Below are 17,868 nucleotides of genomic sequence, written 5' to 3'. Positions count from 1 at the left end.
GTGGGTTACTTTGCTCCCAGCCCCCAGCCTTGCTCCCTCCCCCACAGGTCTTTGCAGCACGGGCCCCTGGAGAGCCCCGGGGCGCTGGAGGGCCCCACTCCAGCAGCCAAGTGTCGATCCCCCTCCAAAGTCTCATTTGTCTGTGCTAGGGACTGGATTGTTTGCGTCACCTGCGGGGCTGGCGAGAGGGCTATAAAAGGGGCTGCAGCCATTGTGTGTGGCAGACCAGAGCCCAGAGACAGCTCCCCCCGCCCAGCCGTCCCCAAGCCAGCGCTGTCGTCCCAGCCTGTCCATCATGCAGCTGGTGGCCAGCCTGGTGTCCGTGCTGCTGCTGGTGTGGAGCGTGAGAGCCAGCGCCTTGCCCGGCGAGGAGCGAGCCGCCGTGGCGAACAGCAGGGTGAGTTTCACGCCTGCCGGGCGGGCGCTGGGTTGGGAGGCCGGGCAGGGGGGACCCTGGTGAGGTCTCCCCTAGTGAGCGCTCCCTGCTCCTGGATCTCCGGGGCTGGAGGGGGGGCGGGGGCCGGGGCCGGCAGACCGCAGGGGGGGCTGCGAATGCAGAGTCCGTGCTAGGGGGAAACTGGCAACGCGAAGACCAGGAGACGGGAAGGAGAAAAGGCGATGGCTGGAGAAATCGGGCGGGGAGCAGGGCAGGAGCAGGGGAGGGGAGGAGAAGGCTGGAGGGAGTCCCTCCTGGAAGGACCAGGTGCCATAGGAAAGAAGGAAGGTAACCGGGAAATCCGAAGCGGAGTGGTCGCGCCAGAATAAAGACCCTTCGATCCGGAATGGAGTGGCCGCAAGGGAGGCGCGCCAGCGTGGTCCTGGGAGCAGTGTGAACGGTACCGTTCGAGCTCTGCCGGTCAGCCCCCCCCCCCCCAGGTAGATACACCCGAGGCGGTGCCACCAACGGGAAGGGGGCCCCCCACCGCGACACAGCCACTGGCCCGGCTACCAGCCTGTGTCCCCCGCCGCGCGCTCCGCCACCCGCACCTGCGCGCCGCCCGAGCGGCTCTGTGCGTTTAGCTGCGCAACTCTCCCTCCGCTGCGCGGCTCACGCCGCCGAGCGGCTCGCAGACCAGCCTCCCATCCTGGGAACCGGAGGGCGGGAGAGCTGCGCAAAAAGGCCCAGAGTCCCCCGTACAGGCACTAAACTCCTCTTGCGCCTGTGTCTAGTGTCCGGCGTCGCTTTCCCAGCCCCAGCGGCGGTTCCCCATCGGGACCCGACGTTGCGCTTTGGAGAGGGGCGCGCGTCCCGTGAGTCGCGAAGGAGAAGCCTGAGCAGGAGACAAACACGCGCATTGAGATGCTGGGGACCGCATCCCCTTAGCGAGCGGCCCTTCGCTCCGTCTGACCTTTGGGGGTGGCGGGGGCAGGCTCTTTCCCCAGCAGATTCTCGCCACAACCCCAGGCTCTCCCGTGTGTGTGAGCGACGCGTTTTTACGCACAGACCTGCCCAGGCAGGGCGCTGGGTGCCGCGGCTAATGAACGCGAGGGGCGGTTCAGTGGCCGGTCCCTGCCGCTGCGGGAGCGGGGCTTGAGAACCGGTAACTTTCCGAAGTACCTTTCTGGGGCTGGGCACCGCCGAGGCGTAAGCGGCGGTGAAATACACCCCCATGCGCAGGAGCCCCCGGCTGGTGCGCTTGGAAACCAGCAGCCGCTGGACGGAGCTCTCCGGCGGTGGGAGCAAGGGTCGAGCGCACCCGGCTGGAACGGCCGCGGTCTTTAGCTTGCGATGCAAGGCGGCTCTGAGGTCCTTTCTCCCGGCCCCTGAGCCACGCTGGGGCCCCCAGCTATCAGCCCTCTCTGTTCCGCTGGTTCCCAGGGTGCCCGGGCTTCGGCCGGCCCGGCTCACGGCGAGGCGAATGAGGCCGGCACCCGGTGCCCAGTTAGCAGAGACACCCAGGAGGCGGCCTGCCCTGTATGTGTATGGGGGGGGGGGGGGGCTGCTGCCTTGGCCCCCAGCGCCTCAGTTCAGATCTTCCTGCAACTGTTCGGGCTCTGTGGCTCGCCGCTGTGTGCCTCAGTTTCCCCGACTGAATTAGAGGTTCTTTCCAAGGGGGTTAACGTAGCCTGTGCCCCTTCCCCTTTCCCCTTTCGTGGCCGCTCCCTGGGAACAGGCGAGCCCAGAGGCAAGCGGGGAGCAAACGCTGAATGCTCAGCGGAGAGATGCTCCCGGGGCCGGGTCAGGAAGCAACGGAGCTGAGGCTGGTGTAAGTGAGAACAGAATCTGGCCCGAGGCTATTGACAGCAGGCGATGTGAGCGGCTTCATGTCTCTATGGTTCAAGTCATTTGGGAACCCCCCCCCCCCAAACACACACAGGGCTGCCCCTTTTTTCCTTAGCTCTGGGCACTAGCTGGCTAGAGAGTTCGCAGCATGAAGTTTCCCCATGTTAACATTTCTCAGCATGATGTGTCCCCTCATGGCCCTTCCCAAGTGGGTGCTGGGGCTGCCAGGAAAGGAAGACAATAACCCCTGGGGGGGGGGTTGTAGCTAGCTGGGTTTGGGGTGAGAGGAGCAGGGGATACTGTAAGGGCGAGAACCACATTTGTTGGCAGTTCTACCGCTGGTATCATGATAACTGCTCAAGATAGTTAAGAACAAAGCAGATCGTGGAGAGCTTCAAAGGGATCTTACAAAACTAGGTGATTGGGCAACAAAATGGCAAATGAATTTTAATGTTGATAAATGCCAAATAATGCACACTGGAAAATTGATCCCAACTACACATACAAATGATGGGGAGTCATTTAGCTATAACCACTCACCAGAGAGATCTTGGAGTCATTGTGGAGAGTTCTCTGAGAACATCCTCAGTGTGCAAGGGCAGTCAAACAAGCAAACAGAATGTAAGGACTCATTAAAAAAGGGAGAGAGAATAAAACAGAGAATATCTCATTGCCTCTCTATACATCCATGGTACGCCCACATCTGGAATACTGTGTACAGATGTGGTCGCCTCATCTCAAAAAAATATCTTGGCATTGGAAAAGGTTCAGAAAAGGGCAACAAAAATGTTTAGGGGTTTGGAACGGCTATCATATGAAGAGAGATTAAAAAGACTGGGACTTTTCAGCTTATTAAAGAGGAGACTGGGGGGGATATGATAGAAGTCTATAGAATCATGACTGGTGTGGAGAAAGTGAATAAGGAAAAGTTATTGACTTGTTTCATAACAGAAGAATGAAGGGTCACCAAATGAAATTACTAGGTAGCAGGTTTAAAACAAACAAAGGGAAGTATTTCTTCACACAATGCACAGTTAGCCTGTGGAACTCCTTGCCAGAGGATGTTGTGAAGACCAGGACTTTAACAGGGTTCAAAAAGAGCTAGATATAGATTCATGAAGGTTAGGTCCATCAATGGCTATTAGCCAGGATGGGTAGGAATGGTGTATGTCAAGGGCTGGAAATGGATGACAGGAGAGGGATCACTGGATGATTACCTGTTTCTCTTCCCTTCCTCTGGGGCAGCATTGACCACTGCCGGCAGACAGGATACTGGTCTAGATGGACCTTTGGTCTGACCCAGTATGGCCATTCTTGTGTTCTTATGATACATGCGCTTCTTTCTCAGCCCAGCTGGGCCGGCTGAACAGGCAGTAGAGGATGAATTACGTGGCCTGATGCATGTCTGGGAGCCAGAACTTCCTGAGCTCTCATCCCAACTCTAACAGTGAGGAATCTTGGGGCACTTTCAAGACTAACAGATTTATTTGGGCATCAGCTTTCACGGGCAAAACCCCCCTTCGTCAGACAAAGTGGGTTTTTGCATCTGACAAAGCGGGGGGGTTTGCTTGTGAAAGCTGATGCCCAAATAAATCTGTTAGTGTTTCAGGTGCCACAGGACTCCTTGCTGATATAGATACAGACTAACATGGCTACCCCTTTGAGACTCATCCCAGCGCTGTTATTGCCTTGCTGTGTGAGCTTGGGCAAGTTATTGCCCCCTTGTGCCTCAGTTTCCCCATTTGTATGGTGGTGGTAATGACTTCTTCCTGGAGACAGGGTGAGGATTAACTGGCTCCTGTCTGTAGAGTGAATGCTGTCCAGGTGCTGAGAGCCCTCAGGCTTAGGAGCCTGTAGTGAGGGAGAAGAAAACATAGGAACTGAGAGCCTGGCTCCATCCCCCTCTTGTGCTTCCCCTGTCTCAGATGAGACCCAGGCTTCCTGACTGCTGAGCATAGAACCATCCAGGGCCCCATGCTAGAGCCTCTATGCTAGCCCACCCTCCTGTGTGCACTGTTGCCTCCCCTCTGCTGGCTCACAGGCCAAGAGATGCAAGGAGAGGGCTAACTGGGTCTGGCGAATGTCCCTACATCTATCCCTCACCCTCTCCCCTGACCACCTTGGTGACCCCAGTGACTCCCCACTGGCACTGTGCAACTGATCAGTGTGAGGTGATTAGCACCCCAAAGTTGCCCCATGGCCTAAGGGTTGGAGCTGGAGTCTGTGAGGTGAAATGGAGAGCGTTAGGCCAGTACTTGCAGAAGGACCTAAAGAAAAGGCATCACCCCTCTCGTGTGCTTTCCCCTCACAGGAGCAGACCAAGACCCGGAAGGACCTGATCCTGAAGATGCTGGTGGGTCTGCTGGATGGGATGGACACGGGGCGTGAGGCCATTCCCCCTGACTTTGAAGAGCCCCCGGAAAGCAGACTGGAAGATGAAAGATCGGCTTTGGGGCGGCTAGCCCAGCTATCACAGCGAGATCGCAAAGCCCCCTGTAAAAACTTCTTCTGGAAAACCTTCACTTCCTGCTAGTCCCAAAACCTCACCCCCAGCGCTGGATCCAGGTCCCCTCAGATTTTCCCCAGCCCCTTTACAACACAAGAACTGTATCAGCATTGTAAATAGCATCCACATGCCAATGGTTTCTGTTTTCCTCAAATGATTTGAGCACTGTTCATTTATTACTCCATTCACAATTAAAGCATGGCTGAGAGGTGCCTGGGGAACATGTGTCTGCTTCTTTGTGCCTGCAGCAACAAAATGCACACACACACACGGGTCTCCTGACACACTCATGGAAGGGGAGCACAGTTAAGGAGGGGGAGCACAGTTAAAAGTTGGGCTGAAAGATGATGGAGGGGAAAGGACACACTGAGGAATATAAGCAGGTTAGTATACCCAAATAGTATGATGATAATACTACCCACAACATATAGTCCAAGCATTTAAGTATACATATTATTAAGCATGAATACAATAATTATGTAGCCTGTATTGGCTTGTACTTTTATTATAATCCTGTTCACTTGTGCTAAGTATCCCATCACATCTTGCATTAGCAGAAGTAAACTTTGGCTTAAGTAGATAGGAAAACTGTCAGTAGCAGGACATATTTATGTCTTCTTATAGCAAGAGAAAGGGAGTCACCCTCACAAACTTATTGACGCTGGTATGGGCATGTTTCCGTGCCTTTTGGTACCTGGCATACTAGTGCTCAGAATAAATATATGGTCGCATCATGACCTGGAACACACAGGTTCAGCACAGAAGATAAAGGGATGTATGAGCAACTAACAAGGTAAAAAGCTGATTAATTGAATTCAGTTTCAGGTGATGCCCACCTATAGTACCTTTTCTTGGTGTATCAAGGGAGGTCAATTTGGGGAGAATGCCTTCTGTGTAAGGGAAATGTCTCATCACAGCTGCTCTTCAGAAACTGGGATTGTACAAAACACTTTCCTGCCTCACAATAATAAACCTGACTGACAGTAAGTTGACCTCTTGAGAACATTTTATAACAAACCAGGGTGTGCTTAAGCAATTGATTATACAATTTATCAATGGGCATAAAAGGTAACAGGTGTTTCACACACAAAGAAGCCCAGAACTCCTCTGCTGGAGCCATGGCTGTGGGTACTTCTGGGAGGAAGTTCATACCACTGGGATGCAGTTGGTTCAGGCAAGGCAGTGTCCTAAGGGAATCCCCTCCATGCTCCTAACCAGGATTTTGGAGCAACCAGAGACAGACTTCTCCCCAGAGGCTCCATGCCAAGTTTTACAGTGAGCCCAGTAGACTCTGGAGGGGGTTGCTACAATCAGTCCTGGCCATGTGGCCTGCATAGGGAGCAGTAGTCTGGGCAGCTGTTGGTGGTTTGTTGCTTGTCCCAACTCCCAGTTGCTGGAAGGGATTGTGAAGAAGCATCTAGTGCCCCTGCCCAGCTCCCACCAGACTCATCCAGGCCTTGCCCAGATGGGCATTTACCCTGCCAGCGCTGGCACTGCCCAGCCAGCTGCCTTGGAGCATCCTGGAGCAAGAGAAAGGAGAGCAGAAATACCGAGGTAGGAGGCTAATCGTGTTATAATGGGGATGCCAGAAGGGCATGACTCCAATTACTCCATCAGTTAGGCTGCACTCAGTAAATCTGGCCTTGCCAGAGAGAGGGAACTGGGTGTGGGAGGCAGAGCCTAGCCACCCTCCTGGCCTGCAGGAGGCCCAAGAAGGGGGAAATTCCCTCTGCAATACCAGTGACTGTAAGAAACAGCTTGCATAACAGTCTCTCCTGAGGGCACCGCAATAGCCCTGCTACTCACTAAAGCATCAGGTGGGATCACAGGAGTGTTGTCCTGGAGGGGGCCAGGAAATCTAGCCATTCCTCCTCCAGCCAGGACCGATGGGGTGGGGTGCAAGGGAGGGATTGGGGTGAAGCCTAGGTTCCATGTGTCTCTTCCCCCACCTTTCCCCAGGCCTTTGGGGGCATGACCGTGTCAAGAGTGCCCCTGTTATAATGGGGAGTTGGGGGGAGGGTCTATTGATGACATTAGTGATTCATGCACCCCAGTGTGAAATAGGTGAAATAGGGGGCAGCAGCCAGTGCTTGGGATTAGCAGGGTATCCAGCCCTCCATGCCTTATGCTCTGTGAAGATAATGCCTCCAGCAGTCAGGGCAGGATCTGCAGGTAGCCCTGTCTCCAGTGATCCAGGAGTGAAGCAACCAGCTTAACAGAGAGATGTTTTTTTTCCTTTTCTTCTTCCCCACTCTGTTCTCTGACCCCTGGGCAGAATTGCCTACCCGGCTACTTGTATCATGAGCCCAGAGTGCATTTTGGGGGGAGAAATGGCTGTAATGTCATGTGAGGGAGCTAAGTACTATGTGTTTGTGGTCATGTCTGTCCGTCCCAGGATATTTGGTGGGCACGGTAATGTCTTTTGCTGGACCAGCCTCTGTCCGCGACCAGCTTTTGAGCCCTTCACAGTTCTTTGGTGGGTCTGGAGCAGATACTCCCAGGATTTCTGCAAAATGCAAGGTAGAACTGATGGCTTAGCACATGGGTTCCCAAACTGGGGGGTGTGAAGAAATTCCAGGGGGAGCATGAGGCGACCCAGCCGCGCACACACCCGTCAATCCCACCCCAAGTTTTACTGCTATTGTTTTGGGCGGGGGGGGGGGGGACATGAGGGTTTCTCAAAAATCAAAAAGGGGGCGTGATGCCGAAAAGTTTGGGAACCACTGGTTTAGCACATGTTGTAAGGAGGAGAAGTCTGTTGTTTTTGTCAAGGTCCACATTTCTCCATCAAGGCCCCGTCAAGGTCCAGACTTTAGAGAAAATAATGAAAGAAAAATTAAGAATGATGATAAAAAGATGTTGGAATCTGTTCAAAAGCATGGGGGGGTCTGGATTTGGCTCATGGTCCATCTATTGACTACCCCTGTTGTAAGGGACCATTCAAGGTAGAGTGACTCATTAACACCACTGTAATCGGAGAACAAAAGAAGGGGGTGAGTAGGTTACAGATTGTTGTAACAGGCCATAAAGAGAGCTCTGTACTCTTGTAGAGTAATAGAGAAGGAGCCCTGTTAGTTTTCCCTTTTGTTTTAGGAATATCAGACTATGTAATACTTTAAAGACTAACAAGATGGTTTAATAGTTCTTGTTAGTCTTTAAAATGCTACATAGTTTTTCCTTTTGTTTTAGGAATATCAGACTAACAGAGCTACTTCTTGATTACTCTACAAGAGTACAGAGCTCTCTATATGGCCTGTTACAACAATGTAGCACTTTAAAGACTAACAAGATGGTTTAATAGTTCTTGTTAGTCTTTAAAGTGCTACATAATTTTTTCTTTTGTTCTACCGTTGTAGAGAAAGCCAACCCCATACTATAATGAGGGCTGCGTTCAGTTGTTTGACTCTTTGCCCTCAATCCAGGCACCTCCAGGCACCAAGCCAAATATCACAATTGGCTCCATCTCGGTAACAAATTGAAACACAAACTCAGGGATATTTGGGTCAAGATCCTCCAACCCTGCTCTAGTTCGCATCAGAGCCTCTTTGATCAGCCCATGTGCTGGCTAACCAGACGATCTCCAGCTTCTGTTACCGTTCTGGGCAACTGTGTTACTTGGCCAGGCTGAGACTGGTGAGGCCTGCTACCTGGGCTTGTGCTCCCCTGCCAAGGAGTTGGTTTAGCTTTGAGCTTTCCCTCCTGCAGTTGGGTCAGAGAATGAGCACGGCTGAATGGTGGGTGAGTCTTAGTGTGGAGAAAGTCCAGCGTGGATGCTGGTCTCTACAGCAGTCAATGGGGACGTGATTCTTCCCTATCTTCTACCTAGGCAGTAACTGACACGGGCGGAATGGCTATAAAATGCTGCTGTTCAGATCTGCCGTTATTCTCAGTAGTAGCATGAAGGGGAAGCTTAGAGGCCAGGGCTGCCCTGTGCTAGATGCTGCATGAACTCCTAGCGAGGGCCCCTGCTGCAAAGAACTAACAGACTAAATAGATTTGATGCACAAAGTGTGGGAAAGGGAAAGGGAACGGAGACGGAAGGAGGGGAGCTAAGTGACTTGACCAGGTCCCACAGCGAATTAGTGGCAGAAGTAGGAACAGAGCTGAAGTCTCCTGACTCCCAGTTTACTAGGCACCACTGTCTGCCTCAGTGGCGTAGTGGGGGGGGGGGGCGGGAAGGGGCAGTTGCCTCCAGGTGCCCCACTAGTGGGGTGCCAATTTAGTCCGCCTCTGCTCCCCCTGTCATCCCTCGGTTCGTCTGCTCCTCCTCCGCCTACTGCCACCAGCTGGTGCCTCCTTCCCACCTCTTGGCCCCCAGCCCAACCCTCCTCCATCTCCACCTGCGGGTTAAGGCATGAAGGAGCTGGCCCCAAACTGCTGGGGGCGGGGGAAGATGCAGTACAAGCTTCCTCCCCCCAGGGTCGGGCTCAGTTGTGTGCCAGGTTCGGGGCCCCATCGTGTGGCGGTGGGGGTGTGCGCAAATTTTGCCTTTGCCCCTGGGTGCATAACACCCTTGCTATGCCTCTGGGGTGCCTGGTAGTGGAACTTCACACCTGCTTTGCACTGGTGTGAATGATGGGATGAAAAGAACCAAGCACTGGGAGGCGACAGCTCCGATGTCGGAGGGGCCATCGCTGGAAGCCGGGAAGCGCTGAATTAGGCGGTTTGTTTCCATAAGAATCTTTGCTTTGGTCTGTGAACGTGCGTGGCCCTGAGGCTTCTGCTCTCAGCAGCGTTTCAGTCAAATCAGCCCCCAGCCTGTTTTCTTCTTCCAGATGAGGTAACGCTTCCACCTCCCCCGCGCTCCTGGAGTAATGAGTGAGACAGCCACTCCGGCACCCAGATGGGCAGGCTCATCTCTGCCATTTCCCTCTCTGTCAGGCTGCATTTTCCACCTCGGTGGCTGTGGAAGTTTCTGGCTCTGTTGTCTGGCTTTCAGGAGCGGTTGGAGTCTAGGAGCTTGTTTTATTCCTTGCTCCCTGGGGGGAAAATCAGATCCTTGCTAGGGAGCTGGACCACAGGATCCGGCGCCTCCTACTCGGGCTTCCTAGGATGAGTCCAAAAGGGGCCACACGGTGTAAGCATAGATCTTGCCTGACTGGATCAGACCCACGGTCCAGCTACCCCAGCTGCTTCTTTGTGGTGCTTTAAAGGATGGTGCGAAAAGACCCACAGTAGGCAGACGTGGAAGCATCTGTCTCTTTCTAACCCCTAATAGAGATTGTTTCAACAATCTTCAACATCTGGCTGGTCAGCGGCTGATGGGTTCAGATGTTGATGGGCCACAGCCTGATCCTGACCTGGAGCTGAGGCCTCGAGGCCGAGCTTCCTCTCTGAGCCCTGCTAATGGGCTTTTCTGGGCTAGGTTGACCCACGTTGCCTGAGCACCGAGGAGGAAAGCTTGCACTGCTTCTGATGTGGCTAGAACAGTGGCTCTCCACCACTGTGAGCCACGTACGTAGCTCTCTGTGGGTTACATGGGCCACACCCACCCTGTACATATGCTACCTGGTTGCAGTTATGTGCTGATGATTGGGCCGTGGTTTGAGAACTACTGGCTTCCAGGCTCCACTAAAGCCAGCACCTCTCCTCGGCACTGAAATCTGTGCCTGTGGGGTGGATGTTGTGTGTGTTCTGGCATTTTCTTCAGGATAGGAACCTGTGGAACTCCTTGCCTGAGGAGGTTATGAAGGCTAGGACTGTAACAGGGTTTAAAAGAGAACTCGATAACCTCCGTTAATTTGAGTCCATTAATGGCTATTAGCCGGGATGGGTAAGGAATTGCGTCCCTAGCTTCTGTTTGTCAGAGGGTGGAGATGGATGGGAGGAGAGAGATCGCTTGATCGTTACCTGTTCGGTTCACTCCCTCTGAGGCATTTGGCATTGGCCAGTGTCAGCAGGCAGGATACTAGGCTGGATGGACCTTTGGTCTGACCCAATATGGCCGTTCCCATCCTAATCTCTCCCCCTGTAAGAACATAGGATCTGTGGCCGGCAACCTGCCCACGGTGGGGGTGATATGTGCTGGTTATCGATGAACAGGGAGGTCTGTGAGTGGTTCCAAGTGGGTTTTTATTTTGAATGTTGTCTATGTGGTGGATCAACTTTTGTGTGTTGCTTTTTAACTGAAAAGTGTCCAGACTTATGGAGAGGCTAGGAACCTTCTGGGGGCATGTAAGCCTCGGGGGAGGGGATGGGGGGAAGGTATTTTGAAAACATGAACTCTACCATATCTTAAAGCCATAGACCCTGTCTTCATGGCTAAAGGTGTATTTTTACCCCTGGGTAACTGAAATGCATGAGCTACCCTGAGGTAAAAATAAAAAAACGACAGTGACGACAAGGCACTTTTGTTTTGCTTCACAATAAAGTAGGTCAGTCCCAGGCAGGAGATAGACAACCCCCTGACACCTGAGTCCTCGGAGTGATCCTTGTCATGTCCAACCCTTTTATCCGCTGAGCATGCACAGAATTACTGGTCCTGCTGCCGCAATTTACTAGTAATCCCGTTGATCACAGTGAAAACAAGAATATGTTTATGATCAAAGACCACAGATTCAAGTGATAGTGAATGAGACTATTGGATACAAATGGTTACATACAAAACAAAATCAGAACATGCTTTTTAGAGACTAAACTTAACTAACAAAGCAATTCTCTGTCTTTGACAGGATGCTTTTCCCCAGGTCTTTACTTAGCCTTTTCAGTCATGGTGTGTCTAGACTATAGGGTTTTTTCCAAAAAAAAAGTGGCCTTTTTAAAAAAAAAAAAAAAAAAAAAAAAACCAAAATCCTTCCCCTGCGTCTAGACTGTTGCCGCATTGTTTCTAAAGTAAATCGAAAGAACGCAGCAGTTTTTTTGACGGCGGAAAACCTCGTTTGACGAGGAAGAACACCTTTTTTCGAAAGTGCTTTTTTGAAAAAAGGTGCTATGTAATGCAAACTGCTTTTTTCGAAAGAGAGCATCCAGACTGCCTGCATGCTCTCTTTCGAAAAAGTGGCTTGCTTTTTCTAAAGTACTGGTTGTAATCTAGACGCTCTTTTTCGAAAGAGGCTTTTTCGAAAGTATCTTTCAAAAAAGCGTCTTCCGAAAGAGGCTTGCTGTCTAGACATAGCTCAATCTAGTTGAAACCCTTCTCATAAGAGCAAGTTAGCAGACAGCTTGTCCTTGCAGATTGAAGAAATAGCATACTGGCAATTCATCTTTGCCCCAGATATAGTGTCAAAAGTATTCTACTTCCTGTTTATTTCCTCCCTTTGAAGATTTCCTAGTCCTTCATTAGCATTGGCTCAGAAGTGTAAGTGGATGCCCATTGGGAACCATACAATACTTCATTTACATGTGAACAAATAGCTAAACATTCTTTGTTAAAAAACAAACCAACGTGGCTTTTCACCTTTGCTGCTGACCAGTCCCCAGCCATAGGCCTTAAGATATTTTTTGTACAGTCATGTAACTCCTTGTGCACACACATTTCACAATCCCTAAAAGGATCCAGTTGACACAGGCTTTTATTAGAGACTTTGCAATGAGCTCCTAGGACACCTGTGCCCCCTGCCAGGTGGCATCAAGAGGTCTTTGGGTCACACTCACCTGCATCTGGAATCCTTTTTGATTTGATGGCACAAATGAATTTAGTGGTACATACATACCATTGTCCCTATTTCACCTGTTTTAGAGTTGAAGTGACTTGCCTGAAATCACAAGACTCATTAGCAGCAGAGCTGGGAATAGATCCAACAAGTCCTCACTCCCAGTCTCCTGCTCTAACCATGAGGCTGGTTTGCTTTTGCACATGTGCTTAGTGAATTTTCTGTCTCGCTCAGCCTCACTGAAGTGGAAATTGTAACACGGTCAAATAACCCATTTGTTCACTCGCTTTATTACTCACTCTCTTTATAACTAGCTACGTGTTGAGTTTCTCAGTTCCCTGACCTCATATCTGAGTTGCGAAGGCTTCATTTGTGAAGTGGGCTCCCAAACTGTGTCTTTGCTTACTCCTTGGAGCAACTTTATTCACCAGACCCCCAGCAACCGCAGGCTGTGAATACATCCTTATACCCTCCACGTGGCTTTCAGTGAAAGAAAGAGATTGTCTTGACTATAAAGGTGGTGCAGCGGCTTCCGGTAAGATGCATACAGCACAGGAGACTCTTGAATGTGAACGACTCTCTGGCAACTTCAAAGAACATGTGAAACAATAGCTGCTCCGCAGGCTCGCCTAGCCCTGGTATAACTCTCAGGGAGATAAGTGGGCTGGGATAGACGGGGGTAGGGGGAGACTTGATGAGGCATTGTAGCACTGGGAGGTTTGCTTTTGTAACATGGGCAGAAAGGGCAGACTGTGTTACAGTCAAATTGCAGTGCAAAATGCTGTATTCTGCTAGCACTTGAGAGGAGTCCTAACAGAGCTCTGCGTGGCTCTAACATCTCAAAGCACTTTACAGAGGTGGACGTGGTTTATTATTCTCCATTCCATGCATGGGGAAGCTAGAGCGCAAAGAGGTGAAATGGCGCTTCCAGAGTCACGCAGCAAATTAGGGCTTGTCTGCCTGGAGAAACAGACTTCAGTAGTTTTTCTGGAACAGCTCCCCATGTGGATACCCTATTCCAGAAAAAAGTCGCTTGCATTCCAGAATGGCATGCTTCCTTCCAAAGGAGAGTAACTATTCCGGAATAGCTTGTCCACTTGGGGAGCTCCCCTGCATTAGCTATTCCAGTCAATTTTGCTAAGTAGACACACTCCTTTCATTGCATTGATGGGAAGAGAACCCAGATCTTTGATAGGGATGTAATAGTGTAGTCGATAACCTATAAGCTTTTGCTGATCAGTTAAATGCTTTAGACTACATGCATTTCCCCTCCCCCAAGTACATTTTTTAGCAGGCTGGCCAGCAACCAGTCTAAGTCCTGGCTTGCGACGGGTCCAGGACCAACTAGGAGCTAGGCTGGCACATAGCCCAGCTCAGTTCTGGCTCATGCCGGGTCCGGGTGCAGACACCTCCTTCCCCCCGGACAGGGGCTGCTGCCACCCCACGCTGCTGCCTCTGTATCAGAGGCAGCAGCATGGGGTGACAGCCAGCTGGTCAGTGAAGGGGGAGGAGGGTGGTTTTTAACCTGGCTTCCCTTGCAGACCAGCTGCTGCCTGACACCCCACACTGCTGCCTCTGATGCAGAGGCAACAGCAAGGCGTGGCAGGGGGCTCCTAGGAAATGGGGCCAGAGCGCACTGGCTGCCAGCCCCGTCCCTGGGGATTATAGAATAGTCGACTAACTGATAAGAATTCACGAGGTTACTCGACTGTTCAATTAACCAATATTTAACATCCTCTGGGTATGTCTACACTACAAAGTAAATTCGAACTAACAGACATTAGTTTGAATTAACTTTGATAGGCACTACACAGGCAAACCGCTAGTTTGAACTTAATTCGGACTAGCGGAGCGCTTAATTCGAACTAGGTAAACCTCATTCTACGAGGACTAACGCCCAGTTCGAATTAAGTAGTTCGAATTAAGGGCTGTGTAGCCCTCAGGAAGGGGGGCTAGGGAGGGGTAAGTGGAAGGAGGTGAGGGAGGAATGGGGTATGAGCCCCCGATGGGGAGGACTGGGGTGGCTCTGCGGGTTCCTCAGGGTGGAAGCTCTCCTGCAGCCCCCCGATTGAGTCCCCCCACCCCGGATGGCAGCCTGCAGCAAGTGCAGCTGGGCTGATGGCCGAATGCTGTGATGTGCCGAGTGTGGGCATTCAGGGCACTCCAAGACAGGACTGCTTTGCTGTCCCTCATCGAGTTAGACAAGCGAGCGGGGAACCCCTGAGAACTGTCTGTCCGGGGTGGAGGTCGGGACCCTTTAAGCACAGCCCTCGGCTAGCCTGAGACAGCAGCTCCACACTCTAAGTCCTAATCTGATGCCTTGCCGGCACTGCTTCCGGCCATCCTTAACCTCGGTTCAGGGTCCACTCAATGTTCGAATTAGCAAAACGCTAATTCGAACTAGTTTTTAGGTCTAGATGCACTATTTTGAATTAGCTTAGTTCGAATTAACTAATTCGAATTAAGTTAGTTCGAATTAGTGCTGTAGCGTAGACATACACTCAGTCTTTGGGCTTTCGACCCACTGCATTGTGTCTCCCTCTCGAGGGCAGCCCTGTACAGTTTAAAAGGGTTGGCTTTGCTACCGGTGCAGAGCTTGACTTGCATGTGTCACCTGAAGCTTAGCTAAAGGCAAGTCCCGTTTGCCATCTGCACATTATTTCTGCTTTCTCCTCTGTGGGCTCCTGCAGCGCTGGAGCTGCCTCGAGTCTTGTTTCCCTATTCATGTCTCCAGTCAGCCTTGAGAAGGTGCTGGCTTGTCCAAGGATGGGAGCTCTGCAGAGACCTGGGTGGATCAGATGAATATCTTCAACTGTGCCCTCCTCCTGTCCCTTAAAACTGTGTTCAAGGCCAACAGGACATTTCACTTGTGACTCAAGGAGATGAAGCCACTTAGGAGCTGACAGAAATACAGACAATTCTCACCTTACTTATTTACTTAACTCTCACCTCCCCCCCGCCCTCCCCGCTCCCAATGTGCATACAAGCACATGAGAGATTTGATTGCAAACTTCCCCCTTTGCTCAGCAGTGTGGGATGGCTGAGGTCTTGGATCCACACTTGGTTATTCAAATGGTTCTTTATTCCTTGTGTAAGAAGGGAATTTGGACGTGAATGGGGCAAGCTCAGGAAAGAGGAACTAAGAGGTAAATGCCTCGTTGCTTCTAGTCCTGTGGCTGATTATGAACGTGATCGTGGCAGTGAGAGGCCAGAAGGCCTGGATGGCTGGAAGGCTTGGTATTGAAACAGGATGCACTTCATTTTGAGATGACTAGTAACAACTCTGATCAGGGTGGTCATGGCATAAAAGTTGGCCAGTGTGTGGAATGAATTTGTTGGTCTCAGTCCAGCTCAATAAATGGGCTCTTGAACCACAAAGGCCCTCTCAACTGGCACCAATGGGCAGGCCTGATTGAGAGAGAGTGCAAGGATGAGAGCCCAGGGAAACAGAATTCTCCAGGTGCATAACACCCAGCTCTGGTCTGGGAGCCTCTTGATTGCCTGGAGGAGGAGTTTAGAACTTGTTTTTCTGGACACTCATCCCCACTGTTTTGGCAGGCTGGGGCCCACGGGTTACATGAGGCTAGAACTGGTAGTCGGTTTAGCTGCGGCTGGGATTTAAATTTTATTGGGAGCCAAAAGTCCAAATTCCTTCGGTGGCTTTGAACCCCACTGTCTGCACTTGCCGTTGGGTCTGGCAGAGGCTGAGGGCCACTCTTGGGGTGATGGAATGGAGGGGGATGAAGTGCTAGCATGTTGTTTCCTTTGTAGGGAAAGTTGCACTCCCCCCTCCTTTAGGACAGGGTTCTGCACCGGGAGTTCCTGCAGCAGAATGAAACCACCAGGGCAAAGAAACACCCACAAATGAGCCTGCGGTGCTACAAAAACTTTCCCTCTTCTCAGCGTTGATGCTGCTAATCTAGTCACTGAGGTAAATCAGCTCCCGGGTGAAAGCTAGCCAGCCAGAAGCTTCAATGCAGGTGTGCGTGCGGGAAGCTGCAGCTGCCTAAAGGCCATGGGCACGCGCATTAGTGGCCTGACACTTCAGGAAGTGAGTGTCTATCACTTGGTTTGAAATTGCTGCTTCCAGGTGGCATTTGGCTCTGTCTGTGAAATGGAGAATTCACCCACCGCTGGGTGCCAGCAGGCAGGAAAGTGTCTCCTGATTGCTCTTCCGAGGAGGAGAACACAAATCCGTTCAGGGCGGGTGAGCAGCGTAGCGTGTGGGCAGGCGAGGGTGGTCAGAGGAAAACAAGTGAGCAGAAAGGCCTGCAGTGGCCTCTCCCTTCTGGAGAGGGGGGAGAAGTGTCACTTTATTGCCAAGGAATCTGAACGGGGCATGTGCTGCAATGCATGGGTACAGCAGGGGAAGGTAGAAGAGGATCCAGCACCCCAGAGCGCTTCATTCCCAGGTATACACATCCATCTCCTTACACAGGTCATCTGCCACTTTCACTGAGGGTAAGGCTACACTGCAGTGGAGAGGTGTGATTGCAGCGCCTCGAGATACACAAGCTCGTTTTCCCGAAGATCTAGCTAATCCTGTCTGCTCGGGACCCCGGGTACCTACTGCAGCAGCCATGCCGCTGCAGCTTCATTGCAGCAGTGACTTGCTTCGATCTTTGACTGTTACACAAGCTTGCTAGGGCACATCTCCATGGGCTGCAGTCACATCTCCGATTGCAGCGTAGCCATCCTGCCGGGAGATTACGCTGCGTGGGTGTATTGTGGTGGCGTGGGACTGTTTGATATGTCTGTCTCATAAGTGACAGGCACGAAAACAATATTTTCTCACTTCTGTAGCATAAATAGCACCTCTCATGCAGTGATCCTACGGGAGCTCTGTAGAGTTTGATTCAGCCTTGCAGTGTGGCAAGGCAAGTTGGATGATCCCCACTTTACAGCTGACCAAACTGCAGGAGAAAGGTGAAGTGACTTATCTGGGTTCACACAGCCACGGAGTGGTAGGTTCAGGAATAGGCCCTAAAATCACTTGGTGCCTTGTCCCCTGTTCTGAGCACAAGGCAAAATTGCCTACGAGTTACCACCCCTTTGCAGTCTTTAGAGAGAGACGGGGGAGCTCAGATTTAAACCTCTGCACCAGCCGCAGGTGGCTACAGCAGAAATGTCTGCTTGTGTATGGAGCAGCCCAGACAGGGGATCTCTTGCAACACCCAAGATCTGGCAAGACTGAAGGGCGGGTTAATAAGTTTTGTGCTTCTGTCAGTCCTGCTTTGGCAGCCGGTCAGGTCAGACTGCAGGCCGTCAGGCTGTAAATCAGAGCTGGCATTTTTAAAGAAAACTGTAATGAAAGCTGAAAGATTCAAGGAATTGTTTTCCTGAGTCCCTCGCCCCCATCCGTTCAGGGGCGAATAATTACCACTGTGCATCTTCAGGAACGGAGGCTTCCTAGTAAATGCTGTGTCACAGACAGAAACAAGGCAACCCTGATGAGACCCTACTCCACACCCTTAATGAGGCCTCCGGTGGGCTGCACTGGTGAACAGCAAAATGTTGGCTTCTATAATTCATGTGAGGCATAAATA

The 17,868-nt window shown here is 51.5% G+C and overlaps 1 protein-coding gene across 1 annotated transcript; it reads left to right on the top strand.

The window, feature by feature from the left end:
* The first annotated feature begins 208 nt into the window (after nt 1–208).
* CORT (cortistatin) lies at nt 209–4,940 on the top strand. The gene is made up of 2 exons (XM_075906392.2): nt 209–397; nt 4,536–4,940. The coding sequence occupies exons 1-2, from the start codon at nt 296–298 to the stop codon at nt 4,755–4,757; spliced, it is 324 nt and encodes a 107-aa protein (XP_075762507.1). The 5' UTR covers nt 209–295; the 3' UTR covers nt 4,758–4,940.
* Nucleotides 4,941–17,868: the final 12,928 nt, after the last annotated feature.

The sequence above is a fragment of the Pelodiscus sinensis genome, chromosome 24, assembly GCF_052426305.1.
Source record: "Pelodiscus sinensis isolate ZL-2025 chromosome 24, ASM5242630v1, whole genome shotgun sequence".
Lineage (NCBI taxonomy): Eukaryota > Metazoa > Chordata > Testudines > Trionychidae > Pelodiscus > Pelodiscus sinensis.
The sequence above is the reverse complement of the archived record's forward strand: the minus strand, read 5'-3'. Positions and strand labels throughout refer to the sequence as shown.

What these genes read in the sequence shown, in the direction of transcription:
- CORT (XM_075906392.2), top strand. Translation starts at nt 296, where the DNA reads ATGCAGCTGGTGGCCAGCCTGGTGTCCGTGCTGCTGCTGGTGTGGAGC. An exon ending in CCGCCGTGGCGAACAGCAGG is followed by an intron (nt 398 to 4,535) that starts GTGAGTTTCACG and finishes TTCCCCTCACAG; the next exon opens with GAGCAGACCAAGACCCGGAA.